The sequence below is a fragment of the Thamnophis elegans genome, chromosome 1, assembly GCF_009769535.1.
Source record: "Thamnophis elegans isolate rThaEle1 chromosome 1, rThaEle1.pri, whole genome shotgun sequence".
Classification (NCBI taxonomy): Eukaryota; Metazoa; Chordata; class Lepidosauria; order Squamata; family Colubridae; genus Thamnophis; species Thamnophis elegans.
This window is the reverse complement of record NC_045541.1, coordinates 139,723,009-139,740,177: the sequence shown is the minus strand read 5'-3', so window position 1 is coordinate 139,740,177 and position 17,169 is coordinate 139,723,009. Positions and strand designations below refer to the sequence as shown.

General features: G+C 39.7%; 1 protein-coding gene across 1 annotated transcript; it reads right to left on the bottom strand.

The window, feature by feature from the left end:
- Positions 1-208: 208 nt before the first annotated feature.
- Positions 209-16,741, bottom strand: CALM1 (calmodulin 1). The gene is made up of 6 exons (XM_032232920.1): positions 16,633-16,741; positions 12,334-12,364; positions 9,124-9,267; positions 3,494-3,600; positions 784-919; positions 209-634 (listed from the first exon to the last, which is right to left on the bottom strand). The coding sequence occupies exons 1-6, from the start codon at positions 16,633-16,635 to the stop codon at positions 606-608; spliced, it is 450 nt and encodes a 149-aa protein (XP_032088811.1). The 5' UTR covers positions 16,636-16,741; the 3' UTR covers positions 209-605.
- Positions 16,742-17,169: the final 428 nt, after the last annotated feature.

Below are 17,169 nucleotides of genomic sequence, written 5' to 3'. Positions count from 1 at the left end.
AAACTACAGCTACATATTGGTGAGCCTTCTCCACCTCAGGTGGGGAACGAGGGGGGGGGGGGGGGTTGCCTCTAAACTTTTTCCAGTCTTCAGCCACTTTGCTGCATACCACCTGAGGTATAAAACAAATTTGAAAGTAACCAGCTTTGACAATTTTATAACTACAGATTCAGCCAGAACCCACTTTTTGACAAAAGAGTGATTAGGCTTTTTTTTTTCCCTTTAAGGTTTTTCTCCTTTTTAAAACTGTTTTAATACAAATGTCTGACTGTGCTCAATTGTCAAGCTGCATGCATGAAAAACTGGCCAGCCCAAACAGAGTAATAGTTATTAGCAAATGGAACTTTTGAGGAGTTCACTAAGTGCTTTCTTATTTTTAAAAGGCAGAACAATTATTTATATTGGGGAAAAAACTGATGGCTAACTTGATTTTTTGGGGAACAGGACCACCAACCATTACATGCAGTTTGTGGACAGAAGGTATTTCAGCATTCAGTTTTGCTATACAGAAACAGAATGAATAAATGAACATTTTTTTTGCAAGAGGTAAGTAAAAGATTCAATTTGATTCTTCTAGAGGAAAAAAAAGGTGAAAGGAGATCTCTTCATTTTGCAGTCATCATCTGTACGAATTCTGAAAGAAACAAAGGAACCATTTCAGAAATTAAACAAATTGTAATGCAGAAATTCCTTACCTCGCTGTATTCTAAGAGGTACAACTTGTAAGACCCCACTGTGATTTCTGCTTTTGCAAAATTCTACTTATAGGAATCCAGATTATACCTTCATAGTTAACTTGTCCATCTCCGTCAATATCTGCTTCTCTGATCATTTCATCTACTTCTTCATCTGTTAACTTTTCTCCTAAGTTTGTCATAACATGACGTAGTTCTGCTGCACTGATGTAACCATTGCCATCCTAGGGGGTTGGGGGGGTGGGGTGGAGAACAAATAATGCAAAATTGAGAGAATTATAAGTTTCCAGAAAAAAAATGTACAATACAACTAAACATGGCAATTTTTTTGGAAATGAAAAAAACTGGAAGGATAATAGGACAGTATTTCTGTTAATTAAGTACATGTTTTGATGGTATAAGTTTGTAAGTTCAGTCTCTGGTATCTCCAGCCCAAAGATCAGGGAACAACTAATAGGAAAATTCACATTTGAGATCTTAGAAAGATGCTATAGCAATAGCTAACTCTGGGCTAAACCTGTAATATGGCTATTTTCTATGTTCTATGTGGTTATTAACTTTATCCTATATATATTATCCAGAATTTAACTGTATTGGTGTAGTCTTAGGGAAATGTGCAAAGAACATATCCTAAATCTCTCAGGAATGGAGGATTACCAGAAGAACAATAATCTTTTAGTATTATGTAAAACGTTACTGTTAGGCAAACATTGTAAGCAGCAAAAGAATTAAGGTTTAATTCGAATCTAAGTTCTCAAACTATTTATTTTGCCAACTTAAAAGTTTTGTAATTAGATTTGGAATCAATGTTCTAATCTTGTTCCATTCTATTGGTTTACTTCTTATACCACGAAGAACGTTTTTAACATGAAATCACTTAAAATTCCAATAAAGTTGTTGAGTTCCCATCATAAAAACCAAATTATCAGAATCTAAATATATGAGGAACAGTGTCTTTCGTCTCAATACAGTGAGAAGTTTCTCTAACTCTATCAACAGCATATCTGAATGCCTAGATCATCTCCAAAGACTTTGAAGTCCTCTAGAGAATAGCAAGAAATTCCTTTCCATTGGAAAAATACAAACAGAAATGTTTTTTTTTAAAAAAACATAAAACCTATATCATACAAATATCCTAACAGTACCAAGTGCTGAGAAGTCAACATAAGAGTGAGTTTTAAGTTATTGGGTTGGTTCAGAATGCTTTTTTCAAAGTTGTTAACCACTTCTTAGTTTAGATTTTATAGGAAATTTGGGTACTTGTTTCTAAAAGTCTAATAAGCCAGGATTTATTGCAACTATTCTCAACCTAACAACCCCTGGAATGTCCGAAATGCAGTTCCCGGAAAGCTTTCCTGCCTAGGAATTTTTGAATTGGCAGACCCAACATATCTGGCAGCCTCCTGATTGGAATGATCAAGTATTTGACTGAGATGATGAATCTGATCCAATCCACCTCTTCTCTTGGAAAAGTAGAATTTAGAGCTTAGGTGCTAAAATAAAACATGTTTTAGACTCTCTGTGAAAGATTCAGTTCTTCATTTAGAAGGTGAAGTTGTGATAAAAAATAGCCCATTCAAGTTTTGACCTTACTGAATACAAGCAAGGAGAAAAGATTCATTAGTCAAACTCGGGCAACTCTGATTCTGACAGATACATCAACTCTATAAGGAATAGAATAGAGTAACAGAGTTGGAAGGCACCTTGGAGGTCTTCTAGTCCAACCCCTGCTTAGGCAGGAAATCCTATACCATTTCAGACAAATGATTGTCCAATCTCTTCTTAAAAACTTCCAGTGTTGGAGCATCCACAACTTCTGGAGACAAGTCTGATTAAATTGTTCTGTCAAGAAAGTTCTCCTTAATTCTAGGTTGCTTCCCTCCTTGATTAGTTTCCATCCATTGCTTCTTGTACGGCCTTCAGGTGCTTCGGAGAATAGCCTGACTCCCTCTTCTTTGGGGCAACCCCTGATATTGGAACACTGCTATTGTGTCCCCCCTACTCCTTCTTTTCATTTAATTAGACATACCCAATTCCAGCAACCGTTCTTTATATGTTTTAGCCTCCACATCTCTTAATAATCTTTGTTGCTCTTCTCTGCGCTCTTTCTAGAGTTTCAACATCTTTTTTACCTTGTGGTGACCAAAATTGGATGCAATATTCCAAATGTGGTCTTACCAAGGCATTATAATTAGAAACAGAAAGACCTGGATTAAATTTTTCACTTAGTCATAATGTTCCCAGAGAATTCAAACAACTTTCTCCTACAGTGAAACAGACACCAGAATGGCAAGCATCGCTATTTGCTACCCCAAACAACAAATAACTTTCTTAATCAGAACCATTTCAACTTTACATTAGAATGCAATATACTAAAGCGTTTGCCACAAGCACACTCAACACAATTTGGGCAATTCTGGTTTTCTGTTAAAGGCATTTTATACACTGGACTTGTTTTCACTGGACTAATATTTAAAGATATGCAACTAGTAAACAGTACTGTGAAAGAGTCCTCATTCATGATTTCAAGTATGCGTTTGCAGAATTTTGCAAACAGTTGCAGAACTGTAATATATTTTGTTTCCATACAGTTCTCACGTTGTGTTGCCCTTCCAAATAGTTTTGCTAGGAAGATAAGTCAAACAAAGCAACCAGTTAGAAATTTGATTGTGAAATGCAAATTACAAGACTCACTGGACTTTACTAGGAGGGCATTTGCTTTTAGTAACAAAGAACAATTCCAAGGAACCTGCATATTGTAACACTAACACTCATACCAGTTAACCTTAAAATCATACCTTATCAAAAACTCTGAATGCCTCACGAATTTCTTCCTCACTGTCTGTGTCCTTCATTTTTCTAGCCATCATAGTCAAGAATTCTGGGAAATCAATGGTGCCGTTGCCTGTCAAAAAAAAGGCATAGAAAGGAAAAAATATGTCCAAATGTATTTTCAACTCTATCAAAACGTAATTTGTTCTGTCTTCTTCCTCTCAATCCCTTCCTCTTTAGTTAAAATTTGTTCTGTAACTGAATTCTCATACATTCTTTCTAATCAAATACCTCAATGAAGTTCTTTTATATTGTTCAGTTTTCAGTATCTTCATTCACCTATTTTTTCCCTTAACCTACCTCATTTTATCAAAGGAATGCTATTCCTATTAACTTCGACATACTTCTATGTTTTCCTTGACATGCCTAAGCTTCACTGCTGTTTAACATTCATGCTATTCACTGCCTTTCTAGTAGATTTACATATCTTAAAATTGTATAATTCATTCTGCTAAGGGACAGTTTAATCTGTTTGTTCCAGTTCTTCACCATGTATAATTTAGAATCACTCACTCCATTTTCCCTATAAAACACCACTATTCTTGGATATATTCACTTTTAGATTCATACTCCTTGTTGCATTTGACATTCACCAGAAATCATTCGGATTCTCAGCCAAGTTATGACATCATGTGCATGCCATCAGTTTTTTAAAAAATAAAAACCTTTTTTTTGCCATAGGAGAGTCCCTTTATACCATCAAAGGTTTTAGATATAAAAGATGCAATTTCTTAGCAGATGTCAATCAGTTCAACTCCCTGCATGCCTGAATTGCTTTGAAAACATCACATAACTGACTAAATTTGTGCTCTCTAGTTCAAAGGCCACTGCAAGTGGAAATTTCAGGACTTGGGAAAGAGAGAAATGCAATTTATTCTCTCCTGCCTGCTCAACTATGAACTGGAAATGCTTAGTTTTTACAAAATCCAGATATTCTCTCTAGTTTTAATGCTAATTTATAATTTCACAGTCATTCCCTTCTCTTTAAATACCAGAATAATTTTCAAAGGAACTAAAAATCTGACTGCTGATCTTGGGAAACAGGACTGCAGGTGACTGGAAGATCAACATTATATCTTGTTCAGCTTATAATCTATTCCTTACACTCATTACTCAGATTCTGCAAACAATCTGAGCGACAGATCTTCAAAATTCTCAAGGGTGTGTGGTTTATTTTGGAAGGGATGTTGTACAATTGGCCTCAGTGAAGGCTTTTTTAAAGCACTGTTCCATATTTGTAGGTATAAGACAAATTAACCAATTATAAGCAGACAGTTGTTTTATTAAAAATTGGTTCTCATGTCTTCAACACATGATATACAACTGTAAGCTTTCTCAAACTTGATGCCTCCCATTCGGACACAGCATGTTGGCAGAGAAGGCAGTGAATTATATCCTGTCTGGAAGACAACAGTGTAGTAATGCTCTGAATCTCTTCCACTAGGTTACTGGACTAGAAATTATTTTGTAGACAAGACTGGATGATACAAATAGTTGTAAGAAAATGTTAGCTATTCTTTGCAGATTAGAAAGGTATTTCAAAAATCTGGATCACCTCTGATCAAGCTGTCTTTTTATAACGTTCGAAGTATTCATGCTGAACTCATTTGTATCACAAGAGAATATGCAGGAGCATGATTGGGCTTCGATTCCACTTATGCCATGCTCTGCTCTAGAGATGCTTTTAACTTTGAAGAAATCTTTGATCCCCAATGAGCACTGATGATGTTACCTAGATTGGGTAATGAAACATCTGCAAGAAAACAACCAAGCTCAGAGAGCACTAAGGATCCCTCATTTCAACTGTGAGTTGCAAATATTCTCCTTTATTACTGTCTATGTTTCCCCCACACTCTAAGGAACAGTACCCAGAGAACTCAAATGTTAACACATAAAAGATAAAAATGGTTAAACAAATCAGTGGAACAGTTATCATATTAATCACACCCAGTTTTATTTACATATAGTACAGCCAATTCAAATTTAGTTTTTCTTCTGTATCTCTCTCAACAAGCCACTCAAACATTTTAAGTAATACAAATAACTTTTCTTTGGCAAGACAGAAACATTTTGTATGTTAAGTTTCTCCAACTGTGCTAGGGTCCCATCCTGATTAGGGTTGATGCCATGAAGATGCATGATAAAAATTTGCAGCTAGGCAATGTGTAATTTGACCTGAAATACACAGCTCCAATACACAATTATTTTACAGCAGGTAGTAGGATTTAACCAATTTTGACTGACCTTGGAAATACTAAGAAGGGTCAAAGCTATTAGTAATAACATGAAATCAGGAAATCCCAGCCTAGACTGGAAGTTGAAAAACACCCAAGAAAGCAATGGCAAGCCATATTATAATTACTAGGGAGATTATAATAAACTCCAGGGAGATTAGATCTCTTTATCTAGAAAGTTGTGTGGTGGGGGGGGGGAGTTGCACTGCAAATTCTCTTGCCATTCAAACATCTTTTACTCGGAATTTAATCCCAGATTTAATTTATATTTGGAGTCTATCACAAGGACGTGGTAGAGAAAGTGGAGTCTATCTCTCGCCAAGTTACTCCATAGCCCAGAGGCTAAAACTAGAGGGAAAGAAGATAGAGAAGCTGTTGCCTATAAGGTTTCTATTTCACTGACTCGATTTGGCAGTCTGCCAAACCTGAATGCATTCTACTGCATTTGGAGATAGGGATACTGTTAGCACATTGTCTATCCTGTAACCCAATAGTCTCTCTTCCTGAGCTAGCTGTTCTGATCTCGGGCAAGGCATTGGTTTACTCTAGGCATTTTGTTCAGGACACAAATTAGGTGTGGTTTTCTGCTTGAGTGGAGCTAGTGATTAGATGTTGGGGAAATTATGGTAACTCAACTGGCATGGACAGATCACCTTCTAGTGAGACTAGCAGCTGATGGAAATCTTAGTTAAAGCAATCCAATTCAGGCACCCAATGCATTTGGATATTTACCCTAATGCGTTTAGGAAATTTCCCATTTTACTTATCAGTTATGTTAGTGCTCGGCCGGTCTAATCTATGAAATTTAGAAATGGGCTGAATAATGGCCACTCTTTTCTCTTACACAGCAAGAGAAACCAGTTCCAGCAAAGAATATGAAAATAATGAAGCAAATAAGATAACAAATGGAACACAAATGGACAGGAATTGAGATCAACAGCTGGAGAAGTATTAAAGAATGCTTACTTCTCTGCCATCACTCCATCCACACAAGAGGCCAGCATTGCTTTATTTGTACAAGTGGCATATTCTTCAACAATATGTTGGAGATGCACAGCCAGAATTGATGGGCAAAGTTGATAAGCTGTGCTCCAACACCTCTGTTATGCAAGCTGCAATGGCAGCTGGCCTGCTTCCAGGTGCAATTCAAGGTATAGGTTTATTACCTACAAAGCTCTGAGTGGCACGGGTCCAGGTTACCCGAGAAACCATCTCATCCCAATGGGATGGGTTCACCTCGCATCAGGAGAGGAGATATGCTGAGGATCCCATTAGTCAAGAAATTTCTGCTGGCAGGATACAGGAGAAAAGCCTTCTCCGCTAAGGCTCCTACCCATTGGAACATCTTACTCTCCAGGGTGAGATCTGCTCCTGACCCTCCATAAGGATCTGAAATTCTGGCTCTATCAGTTGACTCGGAGTCCCAATGGAGACTGTCTCCTGGAGGTAACTGATGGACTAACAGCAGATTCCACCTGACTCCCTGCACACCTTGTTCCCTCCCACCCAATCTTTTTACCATAGTTTATAATTTTATTGCCAGTATTGGCAAATAAATCTAATAAATAAATAAATAAATAAACACACTTAGACAAGTAATAAAAGGTAAAGGTTCCCCTCGCACATGTGTGCTAGTCATTCCCGACTCTAGGGAGCAGTGCTCATCTTCGTTTCAAATCTGAAGAACCACAGTGTTCAAAGACGTCTCCATGGTCATGTGGCCAGCATGACTAAAATCTGAAGACGCACGGAAGGCTGTTACCTTCACATCAAAGGTGGTTCCTATTTATCTACTTACATTTTTGCATGCTTTTGAACTGCTAGGTTGGCAGAAGCTGGGACAAGTAACAGGAGCGCATTCCGTTACACGGCGCTAGGGATTCAAATAGCCAAACTGCCAACCTTTCTGATCAACAAGCTCAGCGTCTTAGCCACTGAGCCACCACATCCCCGACAAGTCATAGGGAAACAAATTTACCAACAGCTTGTCACTTGGAATTTTGGGGCTAGCTTTATGGAGAAATGAGGACTACCAGCCAATAATTTAGTTCTTGCCTTTCTTGACTGATTAAGACAGAACTGACATCATGGTAAAGAGAAGTAATCTATGTGTTGCTGAGGGAAGGATGTATCTTAATTCTATAAAGAAGGCAAGTAGTCCATGCAAAGAAAACCCTCATGTCCTTTGGCACTGGCAATATGTGCAATATAAACAATCATTCCATTTCTGGGAAAGTTAACTGAGAAGACCTTACAATTCCAGACATAACTGAATTGTACTAATCATTGGGAGTCATTTTAATCAAAGGATTACCTTGGCAAGGGTCTCTGTCAGAACCAGATGTGATGGAATTAGCTTTACTTCTTCTCCTGGGCTTCTGGGAAAGTTTTGATACCATTAATCATGATCCCTTTGGGATCATCTGATAGGACTGAATCTTGGGAAAAAACTCCACTTTTCACAGCAGCTTTGATCCTTCCAGTTTGACTCTGTGTGGGACCCAATTGTTCACCATCTGGCTTATCTATCATGTCCCATAGAGTTATGATCTGTCTCAATATCTATAGAAAAGTGCTGGGGGGGCAATAATCAGATGCCAACGGTATACGGAGGAAATTTTCTCATGACGCGGCTCTTTACCATCCAATCCACAGAAGTCAATAACCTTTAAAGCTGGGATCCATTTATACCTAGTGTGTGTGGTGTGACCTTTCTTGAGGTTGTTGTATTTGGCAATGGTTTGCCTTGGTTGCATTCCATTTTGTTTGCTGTAACACTCATCATAAGGAGCTACTGTTGAAAAGAGTGGAAACTGCAATGCAAAATGCAGCTGACAGATTGTCACTAAGAGCGGTCATGTGATACCTGTACCAAAAGGTCTGCTCTGATTATAAATTGCTTATGGGACAGAGCTTAAAGTTTGGGTATTAACCTTTACAGTCCTAAACAGCTTAGGTCCCACTTACCTAAAATACTTGTTCTCTCCCATTTCAAACTTGTTTGCCTGTTAAGATCTGCCCCAAAAGGCTTTACCGGGCATTAGTCCCAGGCTACACATAATATATTTGATTAATATGTGAGTGACAGCAGCTACGCCAAGGACAGGAATCAATAATATTCTTAGTAGATATGCTGTATCTTCATGTGCTGTTTTATTTAGATTTCCCTGATACAGACACAATTATAGCTGTCATTAATACATGGCAGATTTTATTAGGACTATAAATCGCAGTTGTAATTAGCTGCTACAAACCTTCAATTCTGTAATGTAGAACTTTTACCAACACTGAGTTATGAGTTTGAAGAAAATGAATTATGTTCATGTATGAATGATAGCTGGTTCATCCCTTCATATGCTTACCATCAGCATCCACTTCATTAATCATGTCTTGCAATTCTGCTTCTGTAGGGTTTTGACCCAGCGACCTCATGACAGTCCCCAGCTCTTTGGTTGTGATGGTGCCATCACCATCTTTGTCAAATAAAGAGAAGGCTTCCTTGAACTCTGAGAACAGGGAAGAAAACAATCATCAGCCCACAGCAACCTGATAGATAGCACTATGTGTGAATAAGTCTTCTCTCCAGTGAATGATACCACAAATGAACAAATTAATGACATGTTCCATCTTTTTGCAAATGTATACATAGAATGACATGTAATGCCTAACAAACAATATACAGGCCTACAATTTTTCCCATTTGGACTGTGCAGATAGTCCTCGCGTTACAACAGTTCTGTTCTGAACTGTGACTGCTCGAAGTTACAACATCACTGACAAATGTGACATTACCATTTATGACACTTACGACCATTGTAGCATCCCCATGATTATGTGATTAAAATTCAAGCGCTTGGCAACTGACTCATATTTATGACAATTGCAGTGTCCTGGAGTCATATGACCACATTTGGAGACTTACTGACGAGCAAATTCAATGGGGAAGCCAGTTTCACTTAACAACTGTGTTACTAACTTAACAGCTACAGTGATTCACTTAACAACTGTGGCAAGAAAGGTCATAAAATGAAGCAAAATTCACAACTGCCTCACATAGCAACATAAAGTTTGGGCTTAGGTGTGGTCATAGGTCGAAGCCTAAAATTGTGTCTTAGTCAAATCTCATCATTAAAAGTGCAGTAATTCTATGAATGCAAATTGGGGAAGATCCAAAAAGAAAGTTACTCTAGAATACCTAGACAAGAGCAGCATCCTGACACCCAAGTCATTTTGGCCTACAATAACCATTGTGTTGAGTCAACAAAGAATGACTAGTAATCCACACCATGTAAAAAGCATCCATTTCCATAACATCGATACATTTTTGGATATGAAATATGGAAAGTAGCATTCAAAATCCCACACATAGAATATATATGGAACCAGTCTTTTTCTCATCCTAATGTACATTACAAGAATCCAAAGTCCCATGTCCTAAAAAACTTGAAGTCTGGGAGTGGGTGGCAGTGAGATATGGTGAAGACAGCTATAACATTACTGATACTTAAAACAGATAGTTATATTTATAATACATTGCATTCATAATGATTAAAAACTCATTAGCTGCAAAAAAAATCTTGTTTTTCTCTTTTGAAGGAAAGAACAAATGAGTATAAAATAATTCCCTCTTAGACATTGAACACATGGATTTTTAAAGCCTTTACATTGTATACATTTACAGTTGCATAGCATCTTCTTCTCTCATTGCACTTAAACATGTCATCCAGTGAAGCTAAATGAAAGTACTTCACAGAGCATCTAATTAGCTTCATTATGATGTCATTGTAGATCTTGTTAAAGAGAATGGGCAAATTCATGGAGACTATCATGACAGCTATTTATTAGCTCCAGGTCTGGATGCAGTAAGTCTCTCAATATTAGTTAGTATGGAATGTAAGTGCAAGGGCTTACAAAACTCATGTCCTGCTTGTTGGTTTTCTGAGGACACGGTTTCAGTGTGAAAAACAGGACCCTAATCTAGACTGCACAAATCCCAGAAACAGAACATGAGTAAAGAATTCTGTGTGCCATTCACCTATGCTTTGATTCAACCAAGTGGTAATGTTCTTAATGGTTCATTCACACTTGAGATATCTTAACCCTGAAACTGCAGATTAACTATTATCCCATCCTGAATGCACAATAATACCATAATGCATCAAGCTTCCTCGGTTTGATGCCCTACAGATATACTTGAACAGTAATTGCCGGTCACTGATCCAGTGACATGATGGCAGGGGTGATGTCATCATGCAAATCACACAATTGGTATGTATGTGTGTGAGAGAGATTTACTTGGAAAAAATACTTCCAAGATTAGTGAAAATATAAAAAAGAGAAATTACTTACAACAAAAGTAAGGTCTGGACTAGGGGTTTCTTGATTCGTACCTCAGACTCTTAGCCGTTATGCTGCACCTGCAGAGTTACTATAAGCATAACATGCATAGGGAGAAATGCAACCAGGAACGAAGCTCTGAATGCAAAGTGTGCAATATTCAGATCCCCAAATGGTTCAGGTCTAGCATAAGCTAATTATACTGGTCGGCAGCTCCTTAAAGAAGTTGTGCCAAGAAAATAAGGGCCAAGGAGCACAAGTCAGTGCTCTCTTGCCTTCTTAACTCAACCATCTCGAGCCAGGGAAATGTGCAGCTGACACACCCACGCTGCATGTGGACCATCTTTTCCACTTCACAGCTGAATTTTGCACACTTCTGCTTTAGAGGATGAGCAGGACAGAAAAATTACAAAAAGAGGGAATGACTACTCAGGACTTTTCAGCCCACTCTTGACCTAGCCAATGCAATTGTCTTAAGGCCCCAAATTATGCTATACTACTTTTTCCCTTCGGTATAGTTAGCCACAACCTTGGGTAAAACCAAGCAGAAATTGTGACTTGATAAACCAAAAAGTAACAGAAGGGAAAGGGGAAAAAAGGCAGCATTTTGTTTAAATTTGGCAAGGGCCATTATTTTCTCTGAAAAATCCCAACTACTTTAATAATTTTGGACTGTATACTTTTTAGCTTTTAGAACTCTCAGAACTCTTTTATTCTCAGATAAATGTGCCTTGCTATAAATAAATATTGTCAATTTCATGAGAAACAGTGCTTTGCCTAGTAACTAACATCCAATGCATCAGAAAACCTCAGATCTTTAATGTTGAAATAAGTGGTCTTGATTGGTACCTAAGCAAACGTACAGAGGAAATCAAAGGACTGTATCCATTTCATAGTCACAGTCTTTATATTTATGCAGCTATAACTGTGTACACAAAAAAAGGATGTGGGTTGCATAACCAGCCGGTAGGTTTCAATTTCTATGGTAACCAGTTATCTAGATAGAAATGAATACAAACATGTATGTTTTCAGGAACATATTTAAATTACTGAACAAAAAACAATTTAATGTGATGTTTTCTTGTCTTTTAAAGATCAATCCACACCAACAGGAATGTAAAGTCTTGAGAAATAGCCAAGCGATGGCAGCCACCAAGAATGTTCTGCAATATTTTTGTATTCACAATAAGTTGCTAGGCCAACAGAAACCATCTCCCTCCAATTAGAATACTCACCAGCAATCTGTTCTTCGGTCAGCTGATCGGCCTATGTAAAGAATAGAAAAGTATTTCAGAACATTGTTTACCTGTAGCTATGTCAAAGCACACAATGCAGCAGCAACTCACAGGCAAGATGACATAACATTATATTAATGCTTGGCACATCCAAGAGCAATTGGCAATAAACCATTCTTCTCTTCAGTGGATCGTGCAAACAGAACCGAGACAGCATGGGGAGAGAGAATATGAATTACCCAGAAAGCTGGAGAGCCTTCTTTATTAATCTGATGGTCAAGAAACAGACCCTCCCCCCCAAATGCATTTTGCATCAGGTTTTCATTACAGCCATGAAATTACTGATCCTACCACCAAGCAACAGCCAACAAAAACAAACCTGCAAAATAAGGGCCTAACTATTTAGGTCATTTCTCTTCAAGAACTACACATGCTTTTAATGTGTTTAAAAATTTTAATATTTTTTTAAAAAAAACCATCTGATCTTATTTTTTTTTGTCAAGGAAACACTGGAAGTTGCCAATCTATTAGTTTTCCAAAAATAAAGCATTGCTTTGAAACTTTAGTAACTGTCCTAATCAATAGTCCCACTCTGTAATATCTGACAAGGAAAAATGGTATTCTGCTCTGTATGACACTGTCAGTGCAAAGAGATTATGATTTATTTAAACATTTATATAGTCAGTTATTTATATAGACATGGGTTATAAGATAATTAATTAGCCTAATCAATATTTAATAGCTTAGTGAGAAAGATTATATATATAGTGAGAAATATATATATATATATGTATGTATGTATGTATGTATGTATGTATGTATGTATGTATGTATATATGTATGTATGTATGTTGGTTGTATTTGTGCTGATAAATAAATACAACACAGGTTCCAATCCCAGTAAGGGTATGTCTAGCTAATGAGAGCTAAATAGCTTGAAATAGATCTATACTAGTCTCCCTTTATTTATTTATCAGCACAAATACAACACAAATGTAACAAAGGGAACAGTAAAAATATTGGGTTTCTGTCTGGATGGTCTCTTACGACGAGCCGATGGACAGAGAATGGAAGCAGTGAACTTCCTCCCATATTTGGGCATACCAGGGGTTGTGATATATATATATATATATATATATATCAATGAAGTTACATATTTTCTTTAAAAGGTTGCTGAATTTGGAAAAATTATACTCTTATCCAAATATTGAATGTCTGCCTTAAAGCTTTGTTTGAAATAGCTATTTGATGCTGCAAGACTCATATCCAAATACTGATTTCCTGTTAAATACACAAGATGTATGTATGTGAAGATGTGTCTGGAAGTTTACTATGAAATTTGAAGATCAATAAATGCGTCAAAATCCTCTGCAGTTTGAAATCCTCTGTTGGCAAGCATAACTGACTTCACAATGCAGTGGCTTGCCAGCAATTAAAGGACATCCCAAAGTAAGCTTCTCATTAAAAAAAAAAGTTGCAGGATTTGTACACAACTAATGAGCAACCTTTTTTGAAATCTTCCCAGAATCCAGTTGCTGGATGTTCTTTCGGTGAGGCAAGTTGGCATAGTGATTTACATAACGTATCAGAGCAATGCAGAGCAGGAAACTGGACCACACCTCAATAAAATGAAGACTGCAAATCAACAGAACTAGATTGTATGAAGCCCTCAGTCTGTGATTTGAAGGATGAGAATCCAGGTTTTATACATTCAAGTTTTGATCTTATACATGTTTTTCACACAATATATAATAATATCTAGCTTGTATTTTAGGCAAGAACAAATATGCTTTACTTTGGTTACCTGATGAAAGTAGTAGCATAGTGCTAAACCAGCCACCCCGCCCATACAGGGTTGCGTGAAGGGGGAGTCAGATCCGATGATGTAACCCCTCCCAGCGGCAAAAGGGGAAAGGAGACATACCTGGGCTTTTCCTTTCTACTATGGGAAATGAAAGCTGAGATTTCCATCCTTTCTTTTCTCAATATATCATGCATTTCACAATTACGCAGCAATTCTAGTTAAAATAATAATAAAATCCTGAATGAAGACCAAAGATCATCATTAACTAAAATGCTCTTGGGAGATGTCTGACCAAGGTAAAATCTAACTGCACATTAGGGGAAAATGAAATATAAGGGTCAGTTTCTACAATGCACCTGCACTAAGCAGCCTTCCCTAATTGAATGACTTCCAAATGGGTCAGATCACAACATGTGCCCAACACACTTGGAGGGCTCCACTATGGGCAGAGGGGCGAGGGGAAACCTTGTTAAAAAGGCTTCCCCTGACTGCCTTCTGCATAAAACATGACCTTGTCCCAACAGCCCAATTGTGATCCATACATTTTGGTACACCAGACAGCTATAGTGTCAATTTTAGTAGATTTAGTAGATTGAGACTGCCTTTTAAGCAGATCTTACCCATTTCTCCTTTCACTCTCCATTCCAAAAAATCACCCAAATAAGCCCTCTTGTACACAAATACAAACATTCTCACACACAGTGTATTAGTGAGCTTTTAAGATGTTTGTTCAGGGCTTCTAGGAAATAATTTCCAGTTGCTACTGTAAATAGCATGGATTTTTATCTTCTCCTAGCTTCCCACCTCTAGGGATTAGTAGGGTGGAGGCTCAAGAGGAAGAAGAGGAGGAGACATGATGTAATCCAACCTTCAAAGCCTTTTTTTTTTTTTGCAATTGCTGCATTTGAGGGTTTTGGAAAATTATTTTTTGGGGGGTGGAGAAATAGTGCAATAGTCCCAGAGGTTCTCCCTCCCCCTCCGCAGTGCAGCTGGTATAAAAACTGTGATTGTTTCCATCATCCTTCCCCTGCCATCTTCCTAACCCATCTCCTTCAGTCAGCCTGGCCATCTACTTTCCTCATCCTATCTCCACCAGGGGAAAAAAGGCACATGCAATCATCAACATTTTTTTTAATAACATCAAAATCATGGCTCTTTACATTGCATTTTCACAGGGCAGGGTTCTTGCTCCATCTGCAGCCATATCAATGCCATATGTTGAGCTCCCATATGGTTCTAACCAGGAACTTTCCAGAGGTATGCCTCAGGGTAGTCTCTGTCAACCCCTGTCATCAGCCAGCACATCTGGAAGGCGCAGAGAAGGGGAAAGCTGCTTCCAGAAAACAACCCTACCACTTCCAGCTAAATAATCCAAACGGCACCCGCCAAAATATAGGATAAATTCTCTTGAATGCGGTCTTGTGTTCAATGAAGGCCTGATCCGTTTCCCCAGCCTCTGCTCATTCCTGCCGAAGATACGCGGTCTTTATTCTTTAGGGAGGGTCTAGGCTTAATCTTAGCCCTGTCGTTTTGTGGAGGGGGCGAAGGGCCGCTCTTCAGCTACAACACAGGAAATCTCAGCTCCGGAGAAGCGCACGCAGCACCTCTGACTACAGACAAGGCGCGGCCCCAGTTACTACCTCGCCCCTATGACGTGGGGATGTGGAAAGGAGACCAGGGCGCTCCTCCCGCGCAATTGCCATCCCGTCTCCAAAGACATTTGCCCCAAAGTCCTTGCAAATAAACACAAAATCGGGAGCTGCGACCGCCGCCGTGCCAAGCAAGCAGACCGCCCGGTTCTCCAAGCAAATATCGCCCCCTGTCCGGGAGCAGGCGGATCCGCCACTTTCCCAGCCCAAGCGATCGCTGAACTCTGAAGCATCCCCACCCAGCCTTGGGCGCTAACTGGGGAGGAAACCGGCTTCCACTCCTGCAAGCGAGCGCCGACAAGAGCGCCAGTTCCGGCAAGCGGTCGCGAGTTGCTCCGCACACAACAGCCACGAGATCGTGGGAAGTGAGTGAAAGAGACTCGGGCGCGGGACAGGCGACTTGCAAGGCCGCCTGGAACTTCGCCTGCAATCTTAATGCTCTCCTACACAGCCCAAGTTAGAAACGATTAAGAAAAAGGGCAAGGGCTGTCAACGCTTCGCCCCATTCAGGGACACCACCACCCCATTCCCACCTTCCATGCAAAAGAGCGGATCCGCTTTTCAGCAGATCTCAAGGCGCAGGGCCCGCTTCCACCTCCGCTCCTAGAGCGCAGTCCAAGCTGACACCCCACCCCGCCCCCGAAGTTGGCAAGGCATAGTAGCCAAAGGGCAAACGCGTTGCTAGTCGGTTCCCGCCAAGAGTCGAAAGATCCAACAGCAGCTTGTAGGAAGTCAAGCGACAAATCCAGATGCTTCTCGTCCGTGCTTTAAAACAAAACCCGAACAAGAACACCAACCACACAAACACACACAAAATCCCTCACGCGGTAGATCCAAGCTACCTACCATTGCGGCTGGCGGCGTTGGCTCTCTGTGCCCTGGCGAAGGTGCAGAAGACAATCAGCAGCGAACAGCGTCGCTTCCTCCTCCCTTTGCCAGAAATGCTGTAGGTGTGAGGCTGCGCGGAGCCTTTTTTATAGGGAACGGCGTATCCCTCCGCCAGAGCAGCGCCTTTCTCTCTCTCTCTCTCTCTCTCTCTCTCCTCCCCGGACTGGGGCGCACAGTAGCAGGACTGCAGCAGGCAGCTCTGCCCCTCCACGCCGCCTGGAGCTTCCTCAGCTCACTCCTCTCTGCCAACTCAGTGGCCAGTTGCAACAGCTCGGGCTCTTCGCAGGCGTTCGTTGGACGGGCGCAGTAGTAGCGGCCACGCTACACAGTCCCGTGCGCCCTGCCCTCCGGGATTATTGCTGCGGATGCTTGGCGGAATTTAAGCATTTTGCAGAGTCCTCTTAAGAGGCTCGGTACGCGCCTCTGCTTTGGGGGCACGGAGGTGGGGGAGGCGGTTTTCAGAGCAGCCGTCGAAAGACAATTGGCCTCAGAGCA